At 43.9% G+C, this 23,231-nt stretch overlaps 1 protein-coding gene across 7 annotated transcripts in view; it reads left to right on the forward strand.

The window, feature by feature from the left end:
* SMG7 (SMG7 nonsense mediated mRNA decay factor) overlaps positions 1-23,192 on the forward strand; it is a 36,721-nt gene extending 13,529 nt beyond the window's left edge. The window contains exons 2-23 of one of the 7 annotated variants that reach the window (XM_072127281.1): positions 2,021-2,052; positions 2,939-3,056; positions 3,360-3,492; positions 3,698-3,869; positions 4,648-4,719; positions 6,776-6,926; positions 7,019-7,154; positions 7,689-7,851; positions 9,357-9,513; positions 10,913-10,983; positions 12,121-12,181; positions 14,146-14,247; positions 14,449-14,881; positions 15,086-15,209; positions 15,333-15,712; positions 16,800-17,192; positions 18,551-18,700; positions 19,721-19,801; positions 19,904-20,063; positions 20,149-20,319; positions 20,412-20,560; positions 21,574-23,192. In XM_072127281.1, the coding sequence (XP_071983382.1) occupies positions 2,021-2,052; positions 2,939-3,056; positions 3,360-3,492; positions 3,698-3,869; positions 4,648-4,719; positions 6,776-6,926; positions 7,019-7,154; positions 7,689-7,851; positions 9,357-9,513; positions 10,913-10,983; positions 12,121-12,181; positions 14,146-14,247; positions 14,449-14,881; positions 15,086-15,209; positions 15,333-15,712; positions 16,800-17,192; positions 18,551-18,700; positions 19,721-19,801; positions 19,904-20,063; positions 20,149-20,319; positions 20,412-20,560; positions 21,574-21,687 (3,523 nt within the window). In that variant the 3' untranslated portion in view covers positions 21,688-23,192. Of the gene's footprint in view, positions 1-2,020; positions 2,053-2,938; positions 3,057-3,359; positions 3,493-3,697; positions 3,870-4,647; positions 4,720-6,775; positions 6,927-7,018; positions 7,155-7,688; positions 7,852-9,356; positions 9,514-10,912; positions 10,984-12,120; positions 12,182-14,127; positions 14,248-14,448; positions 14,882-15,085; positions 15,210-15,332; positions 15,713-16,799; positions 17,193-18,550; positions 18,701-19,720; positions 19,802-19,903; positions 20,064-20,148; positions 20,320-20,411; positions 20,561-21,573 lie in introns of all 7 variants that reach the window. The other 6 variants (XM_072127279.1, XM_072127280.1, XM_072127282.1 and 3 more) reach the window with 6 other exon arrangements.
* The last annotated feature ends 39 nt before the right edge of the window (positions 23,193-23,231 follow it).

Consider the following 23,231-nt stretch of genomic DNA (forward strand, 5'->3'; position numbering starts at 1 on the left):
CTTAGCTGAAAGGAGTGGCACCTGGTGTGGTCTTCTGCTGCTGTAGCCCATCTGCCTCAAAGTTCGACGTACTGTGCGTTCAGAGATGCTCTTCTGCCTACCTTGGTTGTAACGGGTGGCGATTTGAGTCACTATTGCCTTTCTATCAGCTCGAACCAGTCTGCCCATTCTCCTCTGACCTCTGGCATCAACAAGGCATTTCCGCCCACAGAACTGCCGCTCACTGGATGTTTTTTCTTTTTCAGACCATTCTCTGTAAACCCTAGAGATGGTTGTGTGTGAAAATCCCAGTAGATCAGCAGTTTCTGAAATACTCAGACCAGCCCTTCTGGCACCAACAACCATGCCACGTTCAAAGGCACTCAAATCGCCTTTCTTCCCCATACTGATGCTCGGTTTGAACTGCAGGAGATTGTCTTGACCATGTCTACATGCCTAAATGCACTGAGTTGCCGCCATGTGATTGGCTGATTAGAAATTAAGTGTTAACGAGCAGTTGGACAGGTGTACCTAATAAAGTGGCCGGTGAGTGTATATTGAAGTTATGAAACTTGGTATGGTGCCACCTAATGTTCAGAGAGTATAGCAATGAGCATGACTCCCTGCTAAGCTGATTTTTGGTGGACGCACATGCTCAGTCACTATACCCGTAGCCGGATCCTTAAAGAAACACTCCAGTCACTGATAATTCATTGAATTATACCTTTTGAAGGGCCTGAAGTGAGAAGCACGACTTTGGGTTTTAGGAATACAATGAAAATGTATCCTGCTTCTCCCTTCAAGCCTGCACCATGTATTATTCAATGAATTAGTTGGAGTGTTCCTTTAATTATTTTGTTTCAATACAGGCAGTCTCTGGCTTTTATACAAGATAGGTTCCTTGGATATGTATGCAAGTCGGAACTGAATATTTTTTAATTGTATTTACAGACAATAATTTTTTTTATTTTTTTTTGCTGTAATGGGAGCAAGGATTATAAATAAAGCTTCATTACAGACTCCTTACAGCTAATCATTGCAGCCTGAGACTATACTAAAGCATCCAGAGAGCTTCACCAAAGGTCACCGTTGACAGAGAGGTCCATCTGTAACTAGGGGTAGTCTGTAAGTCGGGTGTCCTTAAGTAGGGGACCGCCTGTATATATTTTTATTTTATTTTAAACATGGGTACAATACAAGAGTTCACATTAGTGTATCATAAATATGTGAAAAGGAGTGTTCCTTTTAATCTTATCGTGATCTTTTGTTTCCTGAAAGGCCCAGAATCTAGCGCAGGGCATCTCCCATTTATTTGAAGCTGCAGTTACCTGATTCGGCCACTACACACACAATGGCGTGCAGCTGTGTGCAATCAGTTTCATTCTCACGGGTTGAGAACATCTGATTTGTGTGGGAGCCGTGTATTGGAGAAATGGGGAAATAATTGAAAATACTAGTTTTCTCCAGCACCACGACGGCAGAGATACTTTTTGTATAGTTTTTGGAATATTTTAAATGGCTTCTAGCCTGTTATCCATTATCCACAGGATAGGGGATAACAATCTGACTCCTTTTGACCCTCATCCCCCAAATCACAATAACGGACCCTCTTCATTCTGGACATTGGAGGTCCTGGTCTTGCTAATTAATGGAGCACCTAGTCAAGCATGCATACTGTCGCTCCATTCCTTAGTATGGGTGCTGGAGGTGGCTGATTAACTCAACAATTTCAGCTATTTCCATAATACTGAATGGAGTGTCGGGACGCATTCTCAACCTGTTGTCCTCCAGATTTCTGGGGGTCTCCCCCTCTCTTACCCTGCAAACTGTGGATCTCATCAGTTCCTGCAGGCACATATGTCTTTCTTTTTCACGTTGATGACATGATCTGTCAACATATGTTATGATTTCATGAAAAAAAAAGTACAATATAATTCAGCAAAATGTCCTGAAAGGCAATTGATTGTCCTTGTGTTTGTAAACTGTAAACCTGAATTTCTGTGCGTAGCTGTAATTGACTCTCCTGCTCTTCTCTCTTTAGGCAGGCCGAAGTCCTGAAAGCAGATATGACAGGTAAGTGTGCTTTATGATCTCTCTTGATGTCTAGGTTTTACAATGGCTGGTATCTCTGTGATGGGGGACTACAGCCTTCTCAGCTTTTTGCCACTTGTGTGTAAGTTGAAGTTATTCATGTTTGCTTTTCTCTAGTAGCCTTTGGATCCCCTGGCAAATGGAGCACAGACTGTTTTAGATATCTTTATACATATTTCACTGATGCCACTATTTATGAGATTAGAGCTTCTAAAAAAAGACTTATTGCTGTCATGTGTTACAGGGTGTACCCAGCCATACCTCGGGAATGAGAGACACTTTTGTACCACTGTACACATTTAAGTTGTACAAACTTTGAAATTTTGGGGATATGGACAACTTCCTAATCCATTAGGGGCCGACTATTGGGACCCCCACTGACCATGATAATAGGGTCCCGGTGGAGACGCAGAATGAGCACGGATCCTGCCTCTCCATTCAGTTCTGTGGGATCTATGAGACGGCCGAGTGCTGTGCCTTCTGCCGCTCTCTGCAATCCCCCATTTTCCTAATTGCTCCTGTTCTTATGATTCCAGCATAGGGTTCCAGCAGTCTGGCCCTCACTTATCCGCTTGGCATCCTTTATCCTGTGGATTTAGGAATAACTTCTGAAGTTAGGACAACCCCTTTAACAGATTTTTCTTATAAAGAACGCTTCTTCCATACCCGCAAGTGTGAATGGAGCATATCTACCACTTGAGTTATAGTTGTGTATGGTCCTGGAAAATCTGCTATAGCATCTTAAGCACTTTTGTACAAAATAGACTTGTTTGAGGACTTTGTTTTAAATTGATTATTTAGAAATCCCTTTCAGCTTCTGGTTGTGTTTTTTGCTCTTGGCTGAAAACTTGTGCTTTCTTGTTTTCAGAATCCAAGCCTGGCACAGCAGAGGTGTGGACATCCCGTCAGGCTCTACAGGACTTGTACCAGAAGATGCTTGTGACAGACCTGGAGTATGCACTGGACAAGAAGGTGGAGCAAGACCTGTGAGTTCCTAATTGGTCACTAATCTTTCAATACATGTTATGTAAATGAGTAATATACAAGCCTAAATATTAGTAGATAAAAATCTTACTTACTTCACTTGTCGAGCTTTCCGCCTCCTGAACAATTTTAATTGTTCCAAAATCTCTGCCGAATCCGACTTGGTCTGCCACAGCGGACTGTTAACTCACTGAGTTATCATGTTACATGTGTCCATAGAAGTCTATGGAGAGGGAAAGCACCGCAGAATGACACTCGCAGGAACATGGTGCTGCATGTAATCAATTTGTTCTTTGTTTGTTTAGCTGGAATCATGCCTTCAAGAACCAGATTACCACACTGCAGGGTCAGGCGAAAAATCGGACAAACCCAAATCGCAGTGAGGTGCAGGCTAATCTATCACTATTCCTGGAGGCAGCTAGCGGATTCTATACACAGGTGTGGTAGCTGTTTTATATACCCAGCATACATGTGGAGTTGTGCTTCTTTATTTACAATCCTATAGATGTCATGGGGGTCTGCTTAGCAGACGCTCGTAGTCTTTGAAATTGTGGACTGGACTGACCGTGAACTGCCCATTTCTGATCTAATATTTCTACTGATTTATGCAGTATTTCTGTGTAATTCTCTTCCTTTCTAAAAGCTTTTGCAGGAGTTATGCACTGTGTTCAATGTGGATTTGCCTTGCCGCGTGAAGTCTTCTCAGCTGGGGATTATCAGCAATAAGCAGATGCACTGTGGGACCGTGGTGAAACCTCAATCCAGTTCCTGCTCCTATATCTGCCAGCACTGCTTGGTTCATCTTGGAGATATTGGTAAGGCATATTGGCTGTCACATTGCATTAACATTTGGTTTGCCTCTTGTTTATGCATAACTCAATGTAAATGCAATGTTAACATATTTCAAACTGATTGGCCCACAACCCCCTTAAATTACATCTAAAATGTGTGGCCGATGTATGCTCAAACGTATCGGCCTCCTTAATATCCAAGCTCACATTTTCACAGGAGATAAGTAACCCTTGCATGTGGCCATGGCTTATTCTCCCCTTTCCATCCACAACACATGCTGTCTAAGGCCAGCGGCACACGTGGCGTTTTGAAACTGCTTTTGGGACGTTTTTAAGCAGTCCGTTAAACACGTGCGTTTTTGACTGGTTTTACCAATTATCTTAATTAAAACAGGTCAAAACCGCATGCATTTTTCAAAAAACGAATGCATTTTTTTTAACGTACTTCTTAAAAACGGGCACAAAACTCCACGTGTGCCACCGGCCTTAGGAATGAGACTAGAAACTACCAAGTTAAATATGCTTCTGTCTTTGTTCTCTTATCCAAGGATTGATAGCTGCTCTTTTCTCCCTCCAGTCTTGTGATTTCTATATCTTTATAGCAGATCTAGCCTGTTCAGACTGATGATTATTTTTTTTGTCTGTATTTTTAACATTGTTGTTTGTTCTGTGGTTTGAAGGCTGTGTTAATGCTGTGGATTATTGGGCAGATATCATTGTGTTTTAGTTGCACATTGTGTTTTAGTTACAGTACACCAGTAATAAAATCTGCGTCTAATATGGTGTTAATATTTCCTTCTAGCTCGCTATAGAAATCAGACAAGCCAAGCTGAATCCTATTACAGACATGCTGCTCAACTTGTCCCTTCCAATGGTGAGTAGTTTTTTTTTTTTTCAGTTCACCGAAAATCTTAATGTAGCAGAACAGTCATGCACAGCCGCCTGTGCCATTATTCTGACGGAACAACGTGGGGTCTGACTGAGACCCCCACTGATCAGCAAGTTAGGCCCTAACTTTAGTTAGTGGGAAAAACCCTTTAAAGAGATTTTCCAGGGATGTTGTCAAAACGGCAGATTACACTGGGGTCCAGGTTTTGGACTGCAAATGCTCTGATACTGAACAAGTCTCCACCAGACAGGACATCAGTAGTAAAATGGATAAGGGTCACGTAACATCCCCTTTAAAGGTGATTTCCAGAGGACCGAAAAAAAAGAATTCCAGGGACTCTAGTTAACCTATGTGGTGTGTTGCAGAAAAAAAGAAAACGGTAAATTCCCTACTGCTACTCCCGATTTCCCACATAACTCCAGTAGTTCCGACTACTAGAGTGCCCAGTCCGATACCCAGACAGATGTCTTGGTGGAGTCACAGGACCTGCCAGTGAGTGACCTCCTTAGACCTGGGAACAATAAAGTGACATCCTGTGGTCCAAAATGGCTATTTATTGGCCGAAGTTGGTCTAGTCTCCACGAGAAACTTCAAGGCATCTGCAGAACCGATGATCGAAAGTATCGGAGCAGGGTATGTATGTGTTTTTTGTTTTTTATTTTTTATTTGTTTGTTTTTCAGCACTCTAAAAATGCTTTCCATAAATTGCAAAGGGATTTTGTGCCCCCCCCCCCCCCTCTCTTGATATTGATTACCAGTGCCATGGATGGGTGTTTAGTACAAGATTGTGGCACTGTCCGAGCAGAATGATCAAGGAGCAATTGTCTCCGTCTCCAGTAAAGAGACCGCTCTGGGGAACTGTATTTAGTAAATCTCCAATTTTTGGTTATCACTTTATCCCTACACATCACCATTGACATCTGTGGAAGTTATGGTGACTTAACTGCTTGTCTGATTTACCATGAAAAGGTGTATGGAGAATGTGGGCAGAGATCAGAGGTGGAAACAAAATTAGAGGAAAAACTGTCTGCTCACCCAATCACATGAGACCTCCTTTCCATCAAAAATCGTGAGGGAATGGTGCACGCTCCTAAAGACCCTCGACCTCCAGGACCACAGATACTTGCAAAAACAGAGATTGGCAGCACTTCATACACCTCCACGTGTTACTTCATTAAAAATCTTTTTTATTTAGAAAATATCGCATACATCGAAATGGACAATACAAAGATCTACGCGTTTCGACGCAACAGCGTCTTAGTCTTGATCCTCAGAGGTGAATCGGAGGTGGGACCAATCAGATTTATGGAAAATCCTGTTCAAATCCCATAAATGTTTAAAGAAGACCTGTTGGGGCAATTTGGAACATTAAATCAGCCACGTCCTTAGTGTCCCGAATTGCCCTTCAGCATGTCCCTATGTTAACACTTCAAAAAAACCTTAATACTTGCCCGTAGATGGGTCTGATGAGGCACATTGGACCCATCTCTAGTGCTTCCCGCGTCTGCGCAGTACTTTAATGAAGCCACAGCAGTACTATTTGGCTTAATTTCGCAAGCACCAAAACCACAACTCATGTGCAGTGATGCTGCGCCAGATTCAAAGGAGGTCTACACAGGTGCGGGCAGCATCGGAACAAGTTTATTTTACTAGGTCACACATAGGGACTTGTTAAAGAGCAAATTGGGACAATGAACCTCTGGTCCGTCAAGACCTGTGGGTGGTTTAGTGTCCCAAATCGCCACAACAGGTCCTCTTTAAGACTATTGGCCACTGGACCCATGTTTAAAGTCATTCTAGGTCCAATAATATGAATTATATACCCATTTACCCTTTACTTTACTCCCTGTGAGACTCCCAAACTTGGCGCTTGACTCTCATAGAGCATTGTTGGAGCAATGTGCATATTCAGACCAGGTGTTATGACCCCTGTTCTCATAATCGGTGGAAATCCCTGATTTGGTCAGACCCCAAAGCCTTTGTCCATGATGTGGATATGGGATAGTGTTAAACTTTTTTAAATGTGCCTTTTCTCTTCTAGGTCAGCCATATAATCAGCTGGCTATTCTCGCCTCTTCTAAGGGGGATCATTTGACCACTATTTTTTACTACTGCCGCAGCATCGCTGTTAAATTTCCATTTCCAGCAGCCTCCACAAACCTGCAGAAGGCTCTTTCCAAAGCACTGGAGAGGTACAGGTTAACAACGTGCCTCTTTTTTTTTTTTTTTTTTTTCCCTTTATTTTGCGTTCATCTAACATTTTTCTTGCACTCTTTCTTTCAAGCCGCGAGGAGGTGAAAAAACGATGGAGTGTCTCAGATTTTATCAAGGCCTTCATTAAGTTCCACGGACATGTTTATTTAGCAAAAAATTTGGACCGACTGAGCCATTTGCGAGAGCAACTGGAGGAGCAGTTCAAGGTGAGTAGCATCAAGAGACTCCTCAAAAGCAACCGAGCAGCCAAGTTTTCAAGGCAACACCTATTGGACAAATTTCTTTGTGACAACTACTGGAATCGACCATGCACGCTGTTACCACAGTCTTGCATAGTGAACCATACTTAAAGTGCAAAGAGCTATAATAATACAAATAATTCCTTTATATAGCGTGCACAGAGCTTGACAATCAGTCCCTGTCCCCAATAGGGCTCACAATCTAATCAACCTACCAGTATTTTTTGGAGTGGGAGGAAACCAGAGGACCCGGAGGAAACCCACACAAACACGGAGAGAACATACAAACCCTTAGCAGGTTTTGACCCTGGGACTTGAACCTTGGTCCCCAGCGCTGTAATACTAACCACTAAGCCGCCATGCTGCCCCAACATAGCAGAATGTAACTGTCAGCCAATGTATAGATAAGGAAACTGAACCTGATGCTGATCCCACATGCAGCTGTCCTGAGAATGTAGCCCTGTGTATTGTAATACGTTCTTTTTTTATCTTCTCTTTTAGAGTATGGTGTTTCACAAAGCCTTCAATTCCCAGCAGTTGGTTCATATCACAGTCATCAACCTGTTTCAGCTGCACCACTTGCGCAATTTTGGTACTGACGCTGAGCAGCAAAGCTTCAGCCAAGACGAGGAGCTGTGCTGGTCTCAGCTGCTGGCTCTCTTCAGTAAGTGTACTATTTCCTTTTACTCCATCTGCAAACGACTGATCTTTGCAGCCCCAGGGTCATAGACATAAGTGGTCCACTCACACGCTGATGCAATAGAAGAACATGTTCTGTGTGTGGCACAGGACTGATGAAACATCCTCTTTCAGACGACGTTCAATTTGTATCCGCAGAACCAGAGTTCATAGATGATCTATAGTTTTGCTTTTGTTATTACTATGTTGCATAACTTTATAAGGGCTTATTCACACGGCCGTCTGTGAGGACGTATATCTGGCTGCGGTATGGTGCCACATGCGTGGCTCGTTCCGCGCCGCACACCAGGAAAAGAAACAGCATGCTCCATCTTTTTCCCTGGTGTGCGGCTGTACGCCGCTATTTCCTGTGTAGGGAGGAGGGGTCACCTTCTCCTCCTCTCCAGCACACCATACCGCTTGTGAATGAAGCCTAAACCTGTGTATGCCTTTTGTTATGTATTGATGTTGATAAGGTAAGGCTGCACAGACTAAAAGTGCTGCAACTGTATTTTTGCTCCAATAACACAGATTTAAAAAAAAAAAAAAAAAAAAAAAAAGTGAGGCGCAGGCGCCTTTTACACGGGGGCTGAGGCTACTACATCGGTATGTGTGAACCTATAGAAATTAATTTGTCCATCTACTATCTGATGAAACAATGGATGGTACACAGACATAAACACCAGCCATATGCATATGAGGGTTTATAATTATATATTGTGAAACTAAGGTATAAAACCTGAAAAATGCCTAAATCTTAAAGGGGTTATCCGGATTTAAAAAATTTTTTATGGCCGGGCTGGGGAGGGATAGTTAAACATAATAAACATGGACTTACCTCTTCCGGCGCCGCCGATGCGCCGCGGTCACTTCGATCCGTGCCCCTGTAAACAAACAGGGGCACGGAAGCCGCGCACAGGGAGCTTCCGGTCCGCGTTATGGACGGCTCCTCCCATCCGTCCCCATCTCTCAGCGTTGTAAGCGCTGGGAGATGGTGCGCATGGGAGCATCCGGCCGGCCGGAAGCTCCCTGTGCGCCGGTGTAATGAAACCGGCGCACAGAAAAGACCGGCCGTGGCGCGGGACATCAGCGGCGCCGGAGGAGGTAAGTACATTTTTATTATGTTTAAATAGCCCTCCCCAGCCCGGCCATAAAATTTTTTTTAAACCCGGATAACCCCTTTAATTGGCACTGATAAGTCACATGTTTTAGGGGTCACTGCCATTATTTACAAACTGGCTAGTTATATGTTTCCAGTGACTTAGGTTTGGAAAAAACTAAACCATTGAAAGCCACCCATTAAAATACATCTTTAGTTTGATCTGCATAACACTAGATGTGAATATGGTCTGGTGATCTTCAAAAAAGTTTTCATATATTTTGAATTATTGAAGTTTCTATCTGTCACGTACTTTAATATGGAGGTTTAAGGGGTTCTAGCACTTGTGGGTTTTTATCTGTATGTAGTACACTTATGATTTTGTTTTGCAGTGTCGTTCCTTGGCACCCTGTGCAGAAGTCCTTCGAAGACCCGTCACTGTGATGAAACATCCTGTGCCGATCCACTTCCTGCTATCAAGGTGTCTCTAGACTGGATGAAGCTGCGTCCCACTGTATTCCAGGAGACTGCAGTGGAGGAGAGACAATAGTAAGTTACATGCAGTGATCAGAAGAAGAAATCCCCTTTTACGGGGCCTTTTAATTTCTTTTATTGATGTAAAAATAATCAACTTAGACTACGTTCGCATTGCTTTTTTAATCCCCTGTTGTAAGGTCATGTCAAGAAGATTCCATACAATGTAAGGATACAACGCTTTTGCTTAATGCTCACACAGTGGGATACGTCCCCTTGTTTGACTCCTCCCACCTAAAAGCAGGAGAGAGGGAGGAAACATAATTACTTAGAGGGGTTGTAAGGTGGCAGACATTGCCCTGCATGTTGTAGACAAACAAAAGTAACTCCTTATATGAATTCAATGTTATCAGTGATTCTAGGTACATTTACAGATAATTAAATCTGAAGTTATAAGGTCAGCTTTTGTTTATACTACCTCATCTCCTGGGAAACGACAACTTCACAGTCCCCAGCGCTGGTCGCGCATGCGTGGCAGGCAGTCTTCATCATCCTATGTACAGCTTCATTCATTGTATGGACAGTGCCTGCCTCCGCCTCCTCTACAACACAAGCCCAGAGCTCTAGCAGCCAATTGCTGCTGTGCTATGCATTCTGGTGGCAGTGAAGCATCATGGGACTTGTAGTCTCAATGCAGAGTGCGGTGGCCATCTTGCTTCCTTGGTTCCTGCCTCCAGGAATAAAGAGGTAATTCTTTGTAAAAATCGCAATTACCACAATATTTTAGTGGAATGTATTGTAGTAGATGGTGTAGAGTGTGCATTTGTCACACCCAGGAGTTTGTTTTGGAGGTTCAGGAACCATACAACCCCTTTTAATGCTGACAATATTCTAGGTGTCCGTTTTGAAACGCCCACAACATACGCTCAACGGAGGCCGGGAATGGTTTCTGCATTTTTTTAATTTTTTTTTTTTTTTTAATCCTGCTTCCTCCTGGAAAAAAAGCAGAATATGCTCAGCAATCGACTAAACTAAACGTTTTCCTCCATTCTTTCCTGCTCCATGCAATGCATACTGAGAAGTTAGATGCCTTTGTCCGCAGGTATAAGACTGGACATTTTCAGCGTGTAGCAGATTTCCTGGTGTACACGCTCAATGAATGTGTCCATGATATATGATGTGAATGCAGCGATGCTTTCCTCCCGCTTAGCGTGGCGCCTTCAGTTGTTAAAGTGAGGCTCGGTTGTGACATCACTTTGTGGTGCGCACCATCTACCGCCTAATATAGGCAGCAGGTTGTAACGGGTGCATCCTTTCCATTCTAATTTTGTAACCAATTAAAGAAAAAAAAAAACTAAATTCTGATCCCAGACTTAAGTCTCTTGTTCCTTTTATGCCTGTGGAATGTTGTATACAGTGTCATGCACTATATCTCACAATGTTCTAACATTATACTTTATGCCTCTGTCTGCAGTGTTTGGCCATGGCTGATTTCTCTGTTAAACAGTTTCCATGTGCTAGAGGAAGACCTGACCAGTGCCAACTGTGAGTAGTTAGACTCTCTTTCTGTATTCCTCTTGTTATGTGTCAACCCTTCAATAACCAAAGAGCTTTACCTTATTGGTATAAGTTCCTCTCGATAACTATATATCTCCGTTAACTATTCAGTATTTTTATTAACCAAATAGATGATCCATCCACGTAACCATTTTTTAACTGGACATCTTTTCCAACTGTAGACCTTCCAGTTTTTTTGCCTAGTTACCTTGGGATCATAGAAATGCAATCCTTATCCAGATAAATCTTACATTAAAATGGACACTGCTGAACTCAGGTGTGAACTGAGCCTAAGTAATTTAATGAGGGCATGTTCAGATCTGTGTATGAGGCAATGTTTAAAATTACACATGGAGAAAAATAATGAATAGAAGTAGGACCTAATTATAGTCAGTAGTGTAAAGTTCATGTGAAAGAGAACCTATCACCACCTCTGCACAAATACAGCTAGTGACAGGTTCCTATAGAGTCCTATTATCTAATGGACACCCTTCTTTTAGCTAAAAATTGTTTCCTTTACACCTCCCATAAATAAATTTTACCCCATCTACTCCTCCCTATGCTCCATGCCTCTTGTCATTCTGGTCACATAACATGCTGAAAGCATCACAGGTCCGTTGGCCTTCTAACATTACCAATCTGTGCAGCATGCATATATCTGATCACATGAAATCACAGCATGCCTGCATGGACTTCTACTCCTACCCATCCTACATGGAGGCTGCTGTGATTTCATGTGATCAGATACATACATGAGGTAGACGTTGCAGATCTAAGGGGACCTTAGATGATGTCATTCTGGTCACGACTTTAAGTGCCCAACAGTGTTACTGAGCTCTCGCAATGTTCCATACAACAGAATATCATAGACCTGTTAATCGGGAACAAGGAGGCAGGGTAGTGCAAGTAAATTCTAATATGCATGACTCTTAGTGTGACTAACATCAGGTTAATTGCTTATAAGTTTACAAACTGATTTTTTTTTTGCAGCCATTGAAAGAAACCATTTGGGGATAAGGTCAATGTTTAACATATTTTTAATGAAGTCTTTATTTTGGGTGGGTAAATTTTGCATGATAGGTTAGGGTTTAACAACTTTTTAAAAAAATATTTCTTGATACTCAGTGTTGCCGCTTCCAGAGGAGTTTGAGCTGCAAGGGTTTCTGGCTCTTCGACCAGCATTCAGGCAAGTGTCTACACCTGAGCTTGTGTTTTTTTTTTTTTTTTTTTTTTTTTTTTTTTTTAACTGTATTATGTTTATTCAACTGTAAACATTATTCTAATGAGCAAGAAGAGCTCTGGGGGTGTTACCTCTGCCTACTGCAATCTCACACAGTGGGGAGTTGGGGGGTGGGGGGTGGGGGTGCTCCCCACCGTTTAACAGCCTGTGAAGCTTTAGAGCTTTAGCACAGTGGGGTTCTGGTAATACTCCCAGTAGTCTTTATGGCTCATTAGCATAATTTTAAACATTGATTTTAGGTGGAAGGAGGTCATGGATCCAAGCGACATAACTAGGCTAATTTTATGAGTACTGATTTTGATGGTAGATATCTGTTAAAGGCATAATAATGTAAATGAAGAGCAGATCCTGCCACAGGCGGAAAACGCCAGTATGTCAGTGTGCTTGGTTTACCATCCTACATCCTGGTGCTAGATTTCCTTTAGTTTTTGACTGTATTTTTATTATTTTATAAGAAAGAAGTACAACATTTTAGCAATTGGGACATCACAAACCTAGTAATAAATAATGATGATGGGTAGGTCCAAACTAGATGCCTCATGTAGTACAACTTCCAAAAATAGTCACGACCCTAAGTAAACAGTAAAACCGCACTTCATGAGCTGATACTTTGTACAACACAATTAAGTTGCTGTTAAGTTCACTTTAAGCCGACACAAAATGGGAACAACAACCAGTGTTTAACAGGATATTGTTAAGGATATTGTAACAGATTATCTCAGATAATATGAAACAATAGGAGTGATGGCCTGCTCCCAAGAGCTTACAGTCAGTCTATGTATGAGACTAGTTACAGTATATGGGCAAATCTACTCTAGTGATTGCGTATACTGGAAAGGCTGTCAGTCACTAAGGAATGACTACCTGGTATCCTAAGCCTAAAATAAGCAGGAATTGTATTGTAAAATAACAGGTTCTATGGAATTTGGACTACAAAGCAATATAGTTATCTGCTCATCTTCTCTGTTGCTCTATAATATGCTGCAATCCTTTAGGACACAACATATGATCAGTAAATGTATGATCTGATCTATGACCTGATTGCTTCAGATGGCACACTGGGGGCAATTCATCATTGTATCGCAGGGTCCGTCAACGCAGAGCTAGACAACGCTGCTCCAAATTTATGGTGCAGTGTACGAGTCAACTGGACGACTATTTAGTTGGTCTAGTGTGTGCCCCATCTTTTATTTTTGGCTATTTTTCATCTGACTACATCCCCTTTCTCAGAGACCACAACCCCCCCTCTCCCCAGTTGGACTTGTCATAAGTGTAAAAAAAAAAAAAAAGTTTTAAAAGCCTTAATGAATGTGGTATTTAAGACCCTTGTAATGCCAGAAGTGGATTTATATACCTCCCCCCTCCCCCCGCTATGTTCTGTGTTATACGTTCCTTTAAAATCGGTGTTGTCCTATATACATTGATAGAAGTAGTATTAGCAGTATGTATAACCTAGAAAGGTCCTTCAACATTACTCTAGTACAGGAAGTCCCCGGGTTATGTACAAGATAAGAACAAACCTACAGAACCTAAGTTGAATTTGTATGTAAGTCGGAACTGTATAGTTTATAATTGTAACCCCAACCAAAAATTTTTGGTCTCTGTGACAATTGCAAATTAAAAATATTGGATTGTCATAAGAACCAGGATTAACAAATAACACTTAATTGCAGTCACCTTTGATAACTGTTACAGCTGTTTATTGTAGCCGAAGACTATAGTACAGTAAATTACCAACATCCAGAGGTCCGTTTGTAACTAGGGGTTGTCTGTAAGTCGGGTGTTCTTTAGTAGGGGACTGCCTGTACTGGCAAATTATTGTTCTCGGTTACTGGTTTTTGTTTTCTTTCCATTAGGCAAAAAAAAATCTGAATTTGTTAATTTTATTTTAGAAACCTTGACTTCTCTAGAGGCCACCAAGCCATTATTGGAGACCGCGAGACGCAGCACCGCCGCCTGAGACCGATTCGTCTCGTATCACTAGGAAAGTGGATATCTGAAAACCAGCCAAGGTGTGTGCATAATACAGCATCTTTCAGGGCTCACATCTCCGCTGTAATTCCTGGGGAGCTGCCTGTGTTCCTGGGAATCCGTCATGTAAATTGCAGAATCCTCTCGCTTTCATCTCTCTGGAGGGTGACTGTGCAGGACTGCTGATGGATCAATGTTTCATCAGGAATATGTCTTCTAACCTTATTGCTTTATGTTGACAGGTTGCTACAATACCAAACTGTGCAAGGTGAACTTTACTTCTCCACTGATATTCCTGAGGTCATGATTGAAGACGCAGATGATGTTGAAGACGTTTCCTCGCCACTAGAGACTAGACAAACAGACGTTCAGAAAACTGAGGGAAGCCCAGGTTTGAAGTCTGTACTTTCCACTGGGCGCAGTCCCAATGGGGAATCTTCTGAAAAGCCTGTGGTTACTTTTAAAGAGAACATTAAACCCCAGGAGGTGAACCGCGAGATGCCGGCTCGTAGTTACACAAGATCAGCCAATGCTGGCAAAGAGCAGAGAGACTTTATCAAGGGGATTAATATGACTGCTAACAAGAAGGATAATAACATTAAAAGAAAGAATGAACCCAAAAAGGCCAGTACTGACAAGGTGCAAGAGCCGGCAAAGCAGAGTATTGCAGTGCAGGTAAGTACCATATACTGGCAGAGCATGAATGATCGGGCTATGCTTACGTCTGGTTGGAGCCTATTTTGCAGATGCCATGTAAAATCCTGGGCCTATGACAGAGCAAAATAATGGAAGCCCCCCAGCTGAGATGTCGAATTGTTTTGGTATCATTGTAAAATATATTTGTAATTTTTTTTTTATTTGTTTTTGTTTTTTTTGCAGGTAAAAGCACCAGTCTCTGAGGCGAGAAAAACGCCAGTGACGCCGACATCAAGTCCAAGCACCAACACACAGTTCATACCTATCCACCACCCTGGAGCCTTCCCGCCTTTGCCTAGCCGACCAGGTATTTGTTAGAATGGGTCTTTTACAGGTTAATATTTATGCATGTAGTTGTGCTGGTTTTGTTAAATGTGTGGCAAGGAGTACGTTTTTAAGGATTGTGACTGATTACACTTGTTCTCTGCAGGTTTCCCCCCTCCTACCTACGTCATCCCACCTGTAGCGTTCTCCATGAGTTCTGGCTATACTTTTCCTCCTGGAGTCAACGTCCCTGGATCTTTCCTGCAGCCTTCATCTCATTCTGCTGCTGGGAATCAGGGACCTCCAGGGAAACAGTCCCACATTCCTTACAGTCAGCAGAGACCTTCAGGACCAGGGACACCTAACCAAGGAGGCCTTGGTACCCAGATGCAGCCTCAGGCGCAGTCCGGTTCTCCAACCCAACCAAGCACACCCACATCAGCACAGCTGCAGCTTCAAGTCATGGCGCAGCAGCAACAGCAGTCGCCCACTAAACCTATTCAGTCACTTGGAAAAAATCCCCAACATCACCCTTCTCTCCAACAGGTATTACTCGTGTCCTTCAGTAGTTAACAACCACTACTGTATACTACCTACCTAGTAACCGGGGAACTGGGTTTTTGCACCAATTATAGTGTTTTAAAGGGGGTTGAACCATATTGCAATAAATTACCGATCAGTTCCGCCACTGAGAACTGGGGTCTTATATGTATTTCTGAATTGAAGAATAGACCAAGTGTATTCCCTGCCAATCAGTTCATTGTGTAAGCGGATGCTCAGCTCTCTGTGGCAGTCCCATAGAGAATGAATGGAGGAGCCATTTGCATGACTTGCTTGCCTCTCCATTCACACAGAGCGATGAGACCCCTGTGATCTTATAATTGGTGGTAGCCAGGAAGTCTCAGCAGTCTGCCCCCCCACCCCCTCCCATCAGATTGGGTTCAGCCCTTTAACATCTGTGTACTATGCATTATCACAAATTAGGACCGCAATTGGAATTGTGAGTTAATGCACCACAATTGTGACTCAATTTGCACCCACCACAAATGAAACATATTAAGTGCTTTTTGCTTGTTAATCCAGCAGCATGTCTAGTGTAAAATAAGGCTTGACTTGGGGTGTCATTTAAGGTTGCCTGTGTGCAGCAAGATTTTGATGCAAATCAAGCCAACCAGGAGGAGGTGTAAAGTTTGACAGAAGTGTCAGAAGACTTGCTAAATTTATCATCTGGCTTGAGCCACTGTAATAAATTTAGCACATCTGGTATAAGTGAACTTTCATATTCTACTTGAAAAGGGTTTTCCCTTATCATAACGATTGCTAAAATATTCCATCCCTTTATAATCTGTGGTGGTGTAATGTTTGGGACATCCACCAGTCCTAAAAAGTAAGGGGCTGCTGTATTATTGTGTCCTTCCATAGCAACTCAAGATCATGGGAGTCCAAGAGGTTAAAGCTCACCATCACTTGGGAGAGGAGAATTACCAGTTAGTTGCCCATAGTAATGTACTGGAGGCCATGACTGGGATGGGATGATGTGACTGTGCTTCCTCTGATTCATTCAAGAGTCCACTGTTTTCATTGATGCGTCATAGTTCCATCTCCTTAGTTCTCATCTCTGTTTTTTGTGTAGTACCAGCAGACGGCAGACGCCTCGAAGCAGTTGTGGAACTCTCCTCAAGTCCCAAACTCACTGGGAAAGCTGCTGCCTCCACCCATGAAGCAGAACTATTTCATGGATGGTCGTCTACCCAATGAACCTCTGAACATGTTGGAGCAGTGCCTACAGCATCCCGTCATGCAGCAGCCCTTGGAGAAGAAGATGAAGTCTTTCCCAATGGATGCCTACAACCAGAACACGTCGGAGATGAAGATGTCCGACTTCTACTGGGGGGAGCAGGCACCCTACAGTCTGAACGACAACAGAGCTCTGTTGGCACAACAGTCAATGAATAACCAAAGGGGCAAGCGCCAACCCTCTGGCTATCGTTCAGGACAGGAACCAATGACCCGATTGCCATTCGAGGTAGGATTGTTATGCAGAAAGCAGGTTATTGCAATGAGGCTTCTTAATCTCCTGCTTCCTATTCTCCTCACTAACTTTGATTGTGTTTTAAGTTTGTGATTTGTCTTTCCTGGATTTCCAGTTTTTCCTCCTTTTTACTTCTTTCTTCAGCACACTTAATGGGGAATGCAAGACAATTACAGCACTTATAATACTTACTAGAACTTTTTTTTCACTTGTGGCCATTAAAGGGATTGTCCCAAGTTTTCTAGTTAACTGCTGTGATCCCCACCATTCATGAGAATAAGACCCAAGGTAATTTTGAGAATGGGGCTTCTACCTAATGGGTGTAGTGGCAGGTTGCGTGTGTGCCCTGCTGCTCCATTGAGTAGTATAGGAGTATAAATTCTCCAGCACTTTCATAGTCAGTGGATGGGAGTGCAGGAAATACCAGAGCGCAGTGCTTGGCAATTTCTGACACTCCAATAGTCTTGAATGGATTGGAAGGCTGCATACATGTCCTCCAATTACTCCCTCCCCATTCTCCCAGATGTTGGGGTTCCCAGCAGTCAGATTATCACTGATCACCTTGTATTACCCTGGCTTGTGGATAGGGGTCACTAAAGACAAAAAAAGTGTCTTATCACCAGGGGTCTGACTTCTAGTACCCCCTGTTATCGTGGGAAAGAGGGGGTCACATGCTTCTGTGTGAATGGGGAGCATTTAGCTCTATGTTTTTGTAAGACATAGCTGTTCTATAGAAGTTAATAGAGTGAAGCTAGGGCCACCTAATCTCCATTCAGAGGGTGTTCCTGCAGTCAGACACTTGCCCTGCGTCCTCAGGACGGGGCCCAGGTTTAATTTGTGGGAGAACCCCTTTAAATTTGAGAAACCAGTTTTCGGAAAGGAAAGCAAAACAGACTTGGGGGAGTATATTCACACATGGTAGATTTCTGCAAAGTTCCCTAAACGTTATTGGCACTAGTAGAATTCCATATGCTTACTGCCATAACAGCCCTTATTGAGATAAGTGTAATTAGAATTTTTGAATTAATATCTATTCTGAATGTGATGGATGTGTACATACATACATACATACATACATACATACATACATACATACATACATCAGAAGAGGCATGGTTGATCTAAACCGGACATTTTGCAGTGATTAGGGTGAAGAATAAGCAACTAACGTTCCAGAATAAATCGTGTTGTAATCTTCTTGCATCCCCCTGCATGATGACTGTAGGACGGTACTTTGTAGTCTGCTCTATAGATTTTGTATAACCTCTTCTCTTGTACTATCTCCTTTTTTATTTTTTCTGCTTTCTTTCCTCTTCTTTCTCCCTTGTTTCTTCCTGCCCGTCTCTTACTAGGAACCCAAGCGTTCCCCTCTCCTTCCCCCGGACCTGTTAAAGAGTCTGGCTGCTCTAGAGGAGGAGGAAGAGCTGGCTTTCTCCCCTCCTCCTGATCTGTACCCAGCTCTGCTCGGCCCTCTGGCCACACTCCCTGGACGAAGCCTCTTTGTATGTATTCTGTGTGCTGCGCCTCTCCCTGCTTCTCATTAGATATCATTATTCTACAATATTCACTTCATTCCTGCTTCTCTTGCTGCAATTCTAATACTCCTTCTGCACTGATGTGTATGTACTTGTACAATTCTATTATCTTTCAATGGCCAGGATGATCCTGTAAATCCAATGACGTGTACACTACCTTTAATTTAAAGGAACGCTCCATTCAAGGCTGATTTCATTGAATTCTACCTGGTAGGAGCAGGACTCTAGGTTCTTGCAAGGTTCTTGGAATACAATTAAAATGAGTTGTGCTCCTCCCTTCAGGCCCTGCACGAGGCACTATTCAACTAATTAGCTCTGAATGGAGTGCTTCTTTTAAAAGGGGTTTTCTCAACTTTATTCAGTCTAAGGTTAAATTCAGACATCCGGTATAGCAACCGTGAGTTAGCAGCAAAAACAGCAGCTAGCTAACGGCCGCCATAGATGTGCATTATCAACTTATACCATGCTGTGACCAGATTGCGTGTCTGGCCCCTCCGAAAAATATAGCAGGGCCTATACCTGCCCTGATTTGCGGCGTGACCTCCCATCTCTCTTTGGAGAGGAGAGAGGTGCGGCGCACAGGACTTCCGGACGTCTGAATATACCCTTACACATGTGAATCTCTCCTATAAGACCACCAGACAGTCGCCCTTCAAACTCCTGTAGTCGGTCCTGCGGCTATAAGACTTATGGCATGCCCTTACCAAGATGGAAAAACCCAGAACTATAAAATGAGCTGTCTTTTTGATCTAATACAGTGCACAAAGGTATAAAAAGTTGAATGTTCGTGGGTGAAATCATGCCAACTATGTCAACTACTGATCATGCCGTCTTATGGTGTAGGTATAGCTAGGTAAATTGGGGTGTACTCCCATCAAGGCTGCCCCTATAGGCGAGTGCCTGTACCCTGCCTCCACATGTACATGTTGGTAGCAGACTGCACAATGCAATGGGCTGGCAGTAAATTGTCTCTCTCTTTTTTTGGAGAAGTCTCTTCTGGAAAAGCCATCTGAGCTGATATCCCAGCCCCCCTCTTTCCTCTCACTCACTGGATTTTCCCTGAGCCAGGTAAGGGGAGGCTATGGAGAGGTGTCTGCGTAGAGGAGGCAGGAGTCGTGTATGAGGACGGTTCACGTTCTGTGCTCTGATACTATTTTCTATTCCTTACAGGAAAGGTTCCCCGGTAACAGCGTCTTCAATGATGTCTACAGCAAGTCGCCCTGTAGTAGCACAAAGTCTGAAGTGTGCCCACCCATAGGGCAGCAGGAGACCTCTCTGTACTCTCTGTTTGAGGGGAAACCTTGGTCTCCGTCTCTTCCGGCAAGCTCAGGTAAGGCTCTTCATTAGGATCCAAACTTTTTTTTTTTTTTACTTGTAGTTTCTTATCTTTATACTTTTGCCTTCAATCTGTCTAGATCATTCTACACCAGCCAGTCAGTCGCCTCATTCTTCAAACCCGAGCAGTTTGCCGAGCTCTCCCCCCACCCACAACCATGCAGCGCAGCCTTTCTCTAACTTTGGGCCTATAGGAACCCCAGATAACCGCGATCGGCGCGGTGCTGACCGATGGAAGACGGACAAGCCAGGTATTTCTACTAACTTGGCCTGTGCCAAGCTGTCTGTACAGGGAAAATTGTATCCTTATAACTCTTTGTTTTTCCTCTTTCACCCTGTCCAGCAATGGGAGGTTTTGGTCTGGACTACCTGTCCGTGGCCTCCTCCTCGGAGAACAGCTGGCGCCAGATAAATAATTCCAGCAGTGCAAATGCTTGGACGGCCCAAAGCAACGCAAGAGAGGACTCGTCTGCCCTCATGGAGAGCTTGAAGGTTTGTGTCCGTATAGGGATATTCTTTACCGATATATCTTACTAGTGAAAAGTTTTGACTACTTAACCTCTTGTTATTGCACGTGGCAGCTGTTTGCTGAAAGGCTCTTGCAACATTCCTCTCTCCGTATATGACAGATTTATGTCCATTAACTTTACAAGGAAGTACACAATAGTTTACATTAGCTTATCTTTTGGAAACATATTTGTTATCCTACCGATGTACCACTGCAATATTGCCACTAGAGGGCACAGTAGGACCACAGAACCACGCACAGTGATGGCAGACTCCATATTTAAACCATGTACATTGTACATCACATTTCATGACGTGTATTGTGGGAGGCTATATAGCAGTGATGGTGAACCTTTTACAGACCGAGTGCCCAAACTAATACCAAAACCCACTTATATTTCAGAAAGTGCCAACATGGTATTTTAAGCAGTAACTTATTTCTACCTGTTCTTCCACATCTTTCAATTGTATCAGCCCCTGGGGCCACCAATACAGTTGAAAGAAGGAGGCAAATTCAGACTCTCATTGTAGCCTCTCTCCAGGGTCTCTGTGTACAGGAAGAATGATGGGTCCAGCAGGAGTATCTCCAAAAATAATGCAGCCCTGTCCACACCTTCTCACTTTTCCCGCAGTTCCAAACAGCCTGAGGTGATGGCCTGAGTGCCCACCGAAATCGCTCTGAGTGCCACCTTTGGCACCCGTGCCATAGGTTCGCCACTACTGCTATATAGCATCTCCTATTGCTGCACTATGTAACAGCATTAGGCCACATTCACACGGCCATTGGGTGACGTATATACCTCCGGCAATGGCCGCACGGCCCGATGGCTCCTCCTCTTGTGGGATTGGCAGGAATATAGTGGTAGCTGATGTTATGCCTCTGCATGATAGCAGCTCTCGGTTACTATACTGCATTTAGAAGGGTCATTTATGACAAGTGGTTATTGTATATGTTAGTTTGATTCTGCTGACCTTTGCATTTCCTCCTCCTCTTCCAGTCCATATGGTCTACCACAATGATGCATCCTGGTCCGTCAGCCCTGGAACAGCTCCTGATGCAGCAGAAGGAGAAGCAGCAGAGAGGACAGGGATCACTCAATCCTCCGCACTGAGAGAGAGACGAGGAGAAGTATCCCGTGACATATATGGCATGATTGGTCAGCAGCACAGGACAGGGATATGTCCTGAGCCCTGAGGAGGGCAGCCCTCTCTCCCCCCCTCACCGATCTGGGGGGGAGCACATGTGGGGGAGCGTCCAGCGTATCCCACCAAATCTGAAAAACCCCCTCCGCCCGCAGGCGACACAGTTACCTGACGGACACAGCAGGAAGTTCCCATCCAGAGGGAGCTTGGGACTTCTTGAGTATAGGGGATAAGGGGTAACGTGCCCCCCATCTTTCTCGTTATTTGTGCATGCCTCTCACAGCACCCCTGAGCCTCTGCCTAACACATGGATAGGAATATCCCCCAGCAGTGCAAGGCAGGTGGGGGCAAGAAGAACTCTCCCCCTCAGTCGTATTGAGTTTTATGGTTCTGTTTCCAGGTGGCGGGTGCACAAGGAACACCCCTCTGCCCCCCACATCCAATTTACAACTGAACATCAGAAACCATCTCCACTAGTGGAGACAGAGGAACCGGTCCCCTCTCGCCCACCAGCTTGTGCTGGCTGAGGGAGGTGTGACTGAATGGGTGGCTTTTTTTCTTCTTCTTCCCCCTCTAAGGGGAATGGGTGAGGGGTTGTGTGTCTGTGTCACAGTTACGAATGCTTGCTTGTTCCCCATCAAGTGTCTTTAATCTACTTTGGTGTCTGTCCTTCCCTGCCTGCTTACGTGTCATGCGTGTTTGTGTGTGCGCTCAATGTTTCCCCTGAGTATTGCAGGATGGATGGATGGATGGATGGGGGCTGATGATATTCGGGGAGGTGCTTTTACAGTGGGGCAGAACCTTAGAATAAGTAGAGCCTGGCTATACAGCCTCCCCATGGTGATAGCTAGACGACAGCTGACCTTTTCCTCTCCCTCTTATTAGCCTTCTTTTTTAGCGAAGTCCCTTCCATCTGGCAGAGGGGCGAATGAAGCGTAGGATGGAGTCGCAATACTAGTCGCCAGAGCTCATAGCACAAGGGAAGAACAGGAATTTGTTCTGTCCTCTACACTGCTCCAGCAACGTGACGAGCATTGCACACAAGCAGTGAGAGAGCCGGGATGTGTGTGAATGGTGAGCAAGATGAACATATGATCAAGTGGAAAATACGGTGAAGATGAGCACGGGTGCCTCACGTGTCAACCTGGAAGGAAGGAGAAATGGTTCTTCTACGTAGAGTCATCATACAGGTCCCCCGTTTGCGTGTGGTTTTGTGTAGGTCCAGGGCACCCCTGGTGTCCCGACACGTACAGCACCTCATACACCTAACACACAGTTTGGGGCCAGATGTTTTGAGAAGTAGCCAGTTCTCTTTGGGGGGATGAAATATAATATAGGAGGTGGCGAGGTGCCATCCTTTTATCGGGATCTAGAGTATGGAGACCCCTATTCACTCCCACCCTTTCCTTGTGTTCTTGTGTGAGCACCGTCTGCTCAGATCTGCTTTACCATTAATAAACTCATCTTCTCTACAGCCACCCGCCTGCTTGTCGTGTTTCACTCTGTGCTGGAC

This window comes from Engystomops pustulosus, chromosome 10 (assembly GCF_040894005.1).
Source record: "Engystomops pustulosus chromosome 10, aEngPut4.maternal, whole genome shotgun sequence".
Lineage (NCBI taxonomy): Eukaryota > Metazoa > Chordata > Amphibia > Anura > Leptodactylidae > Engystomops > Engystomops pustulosus.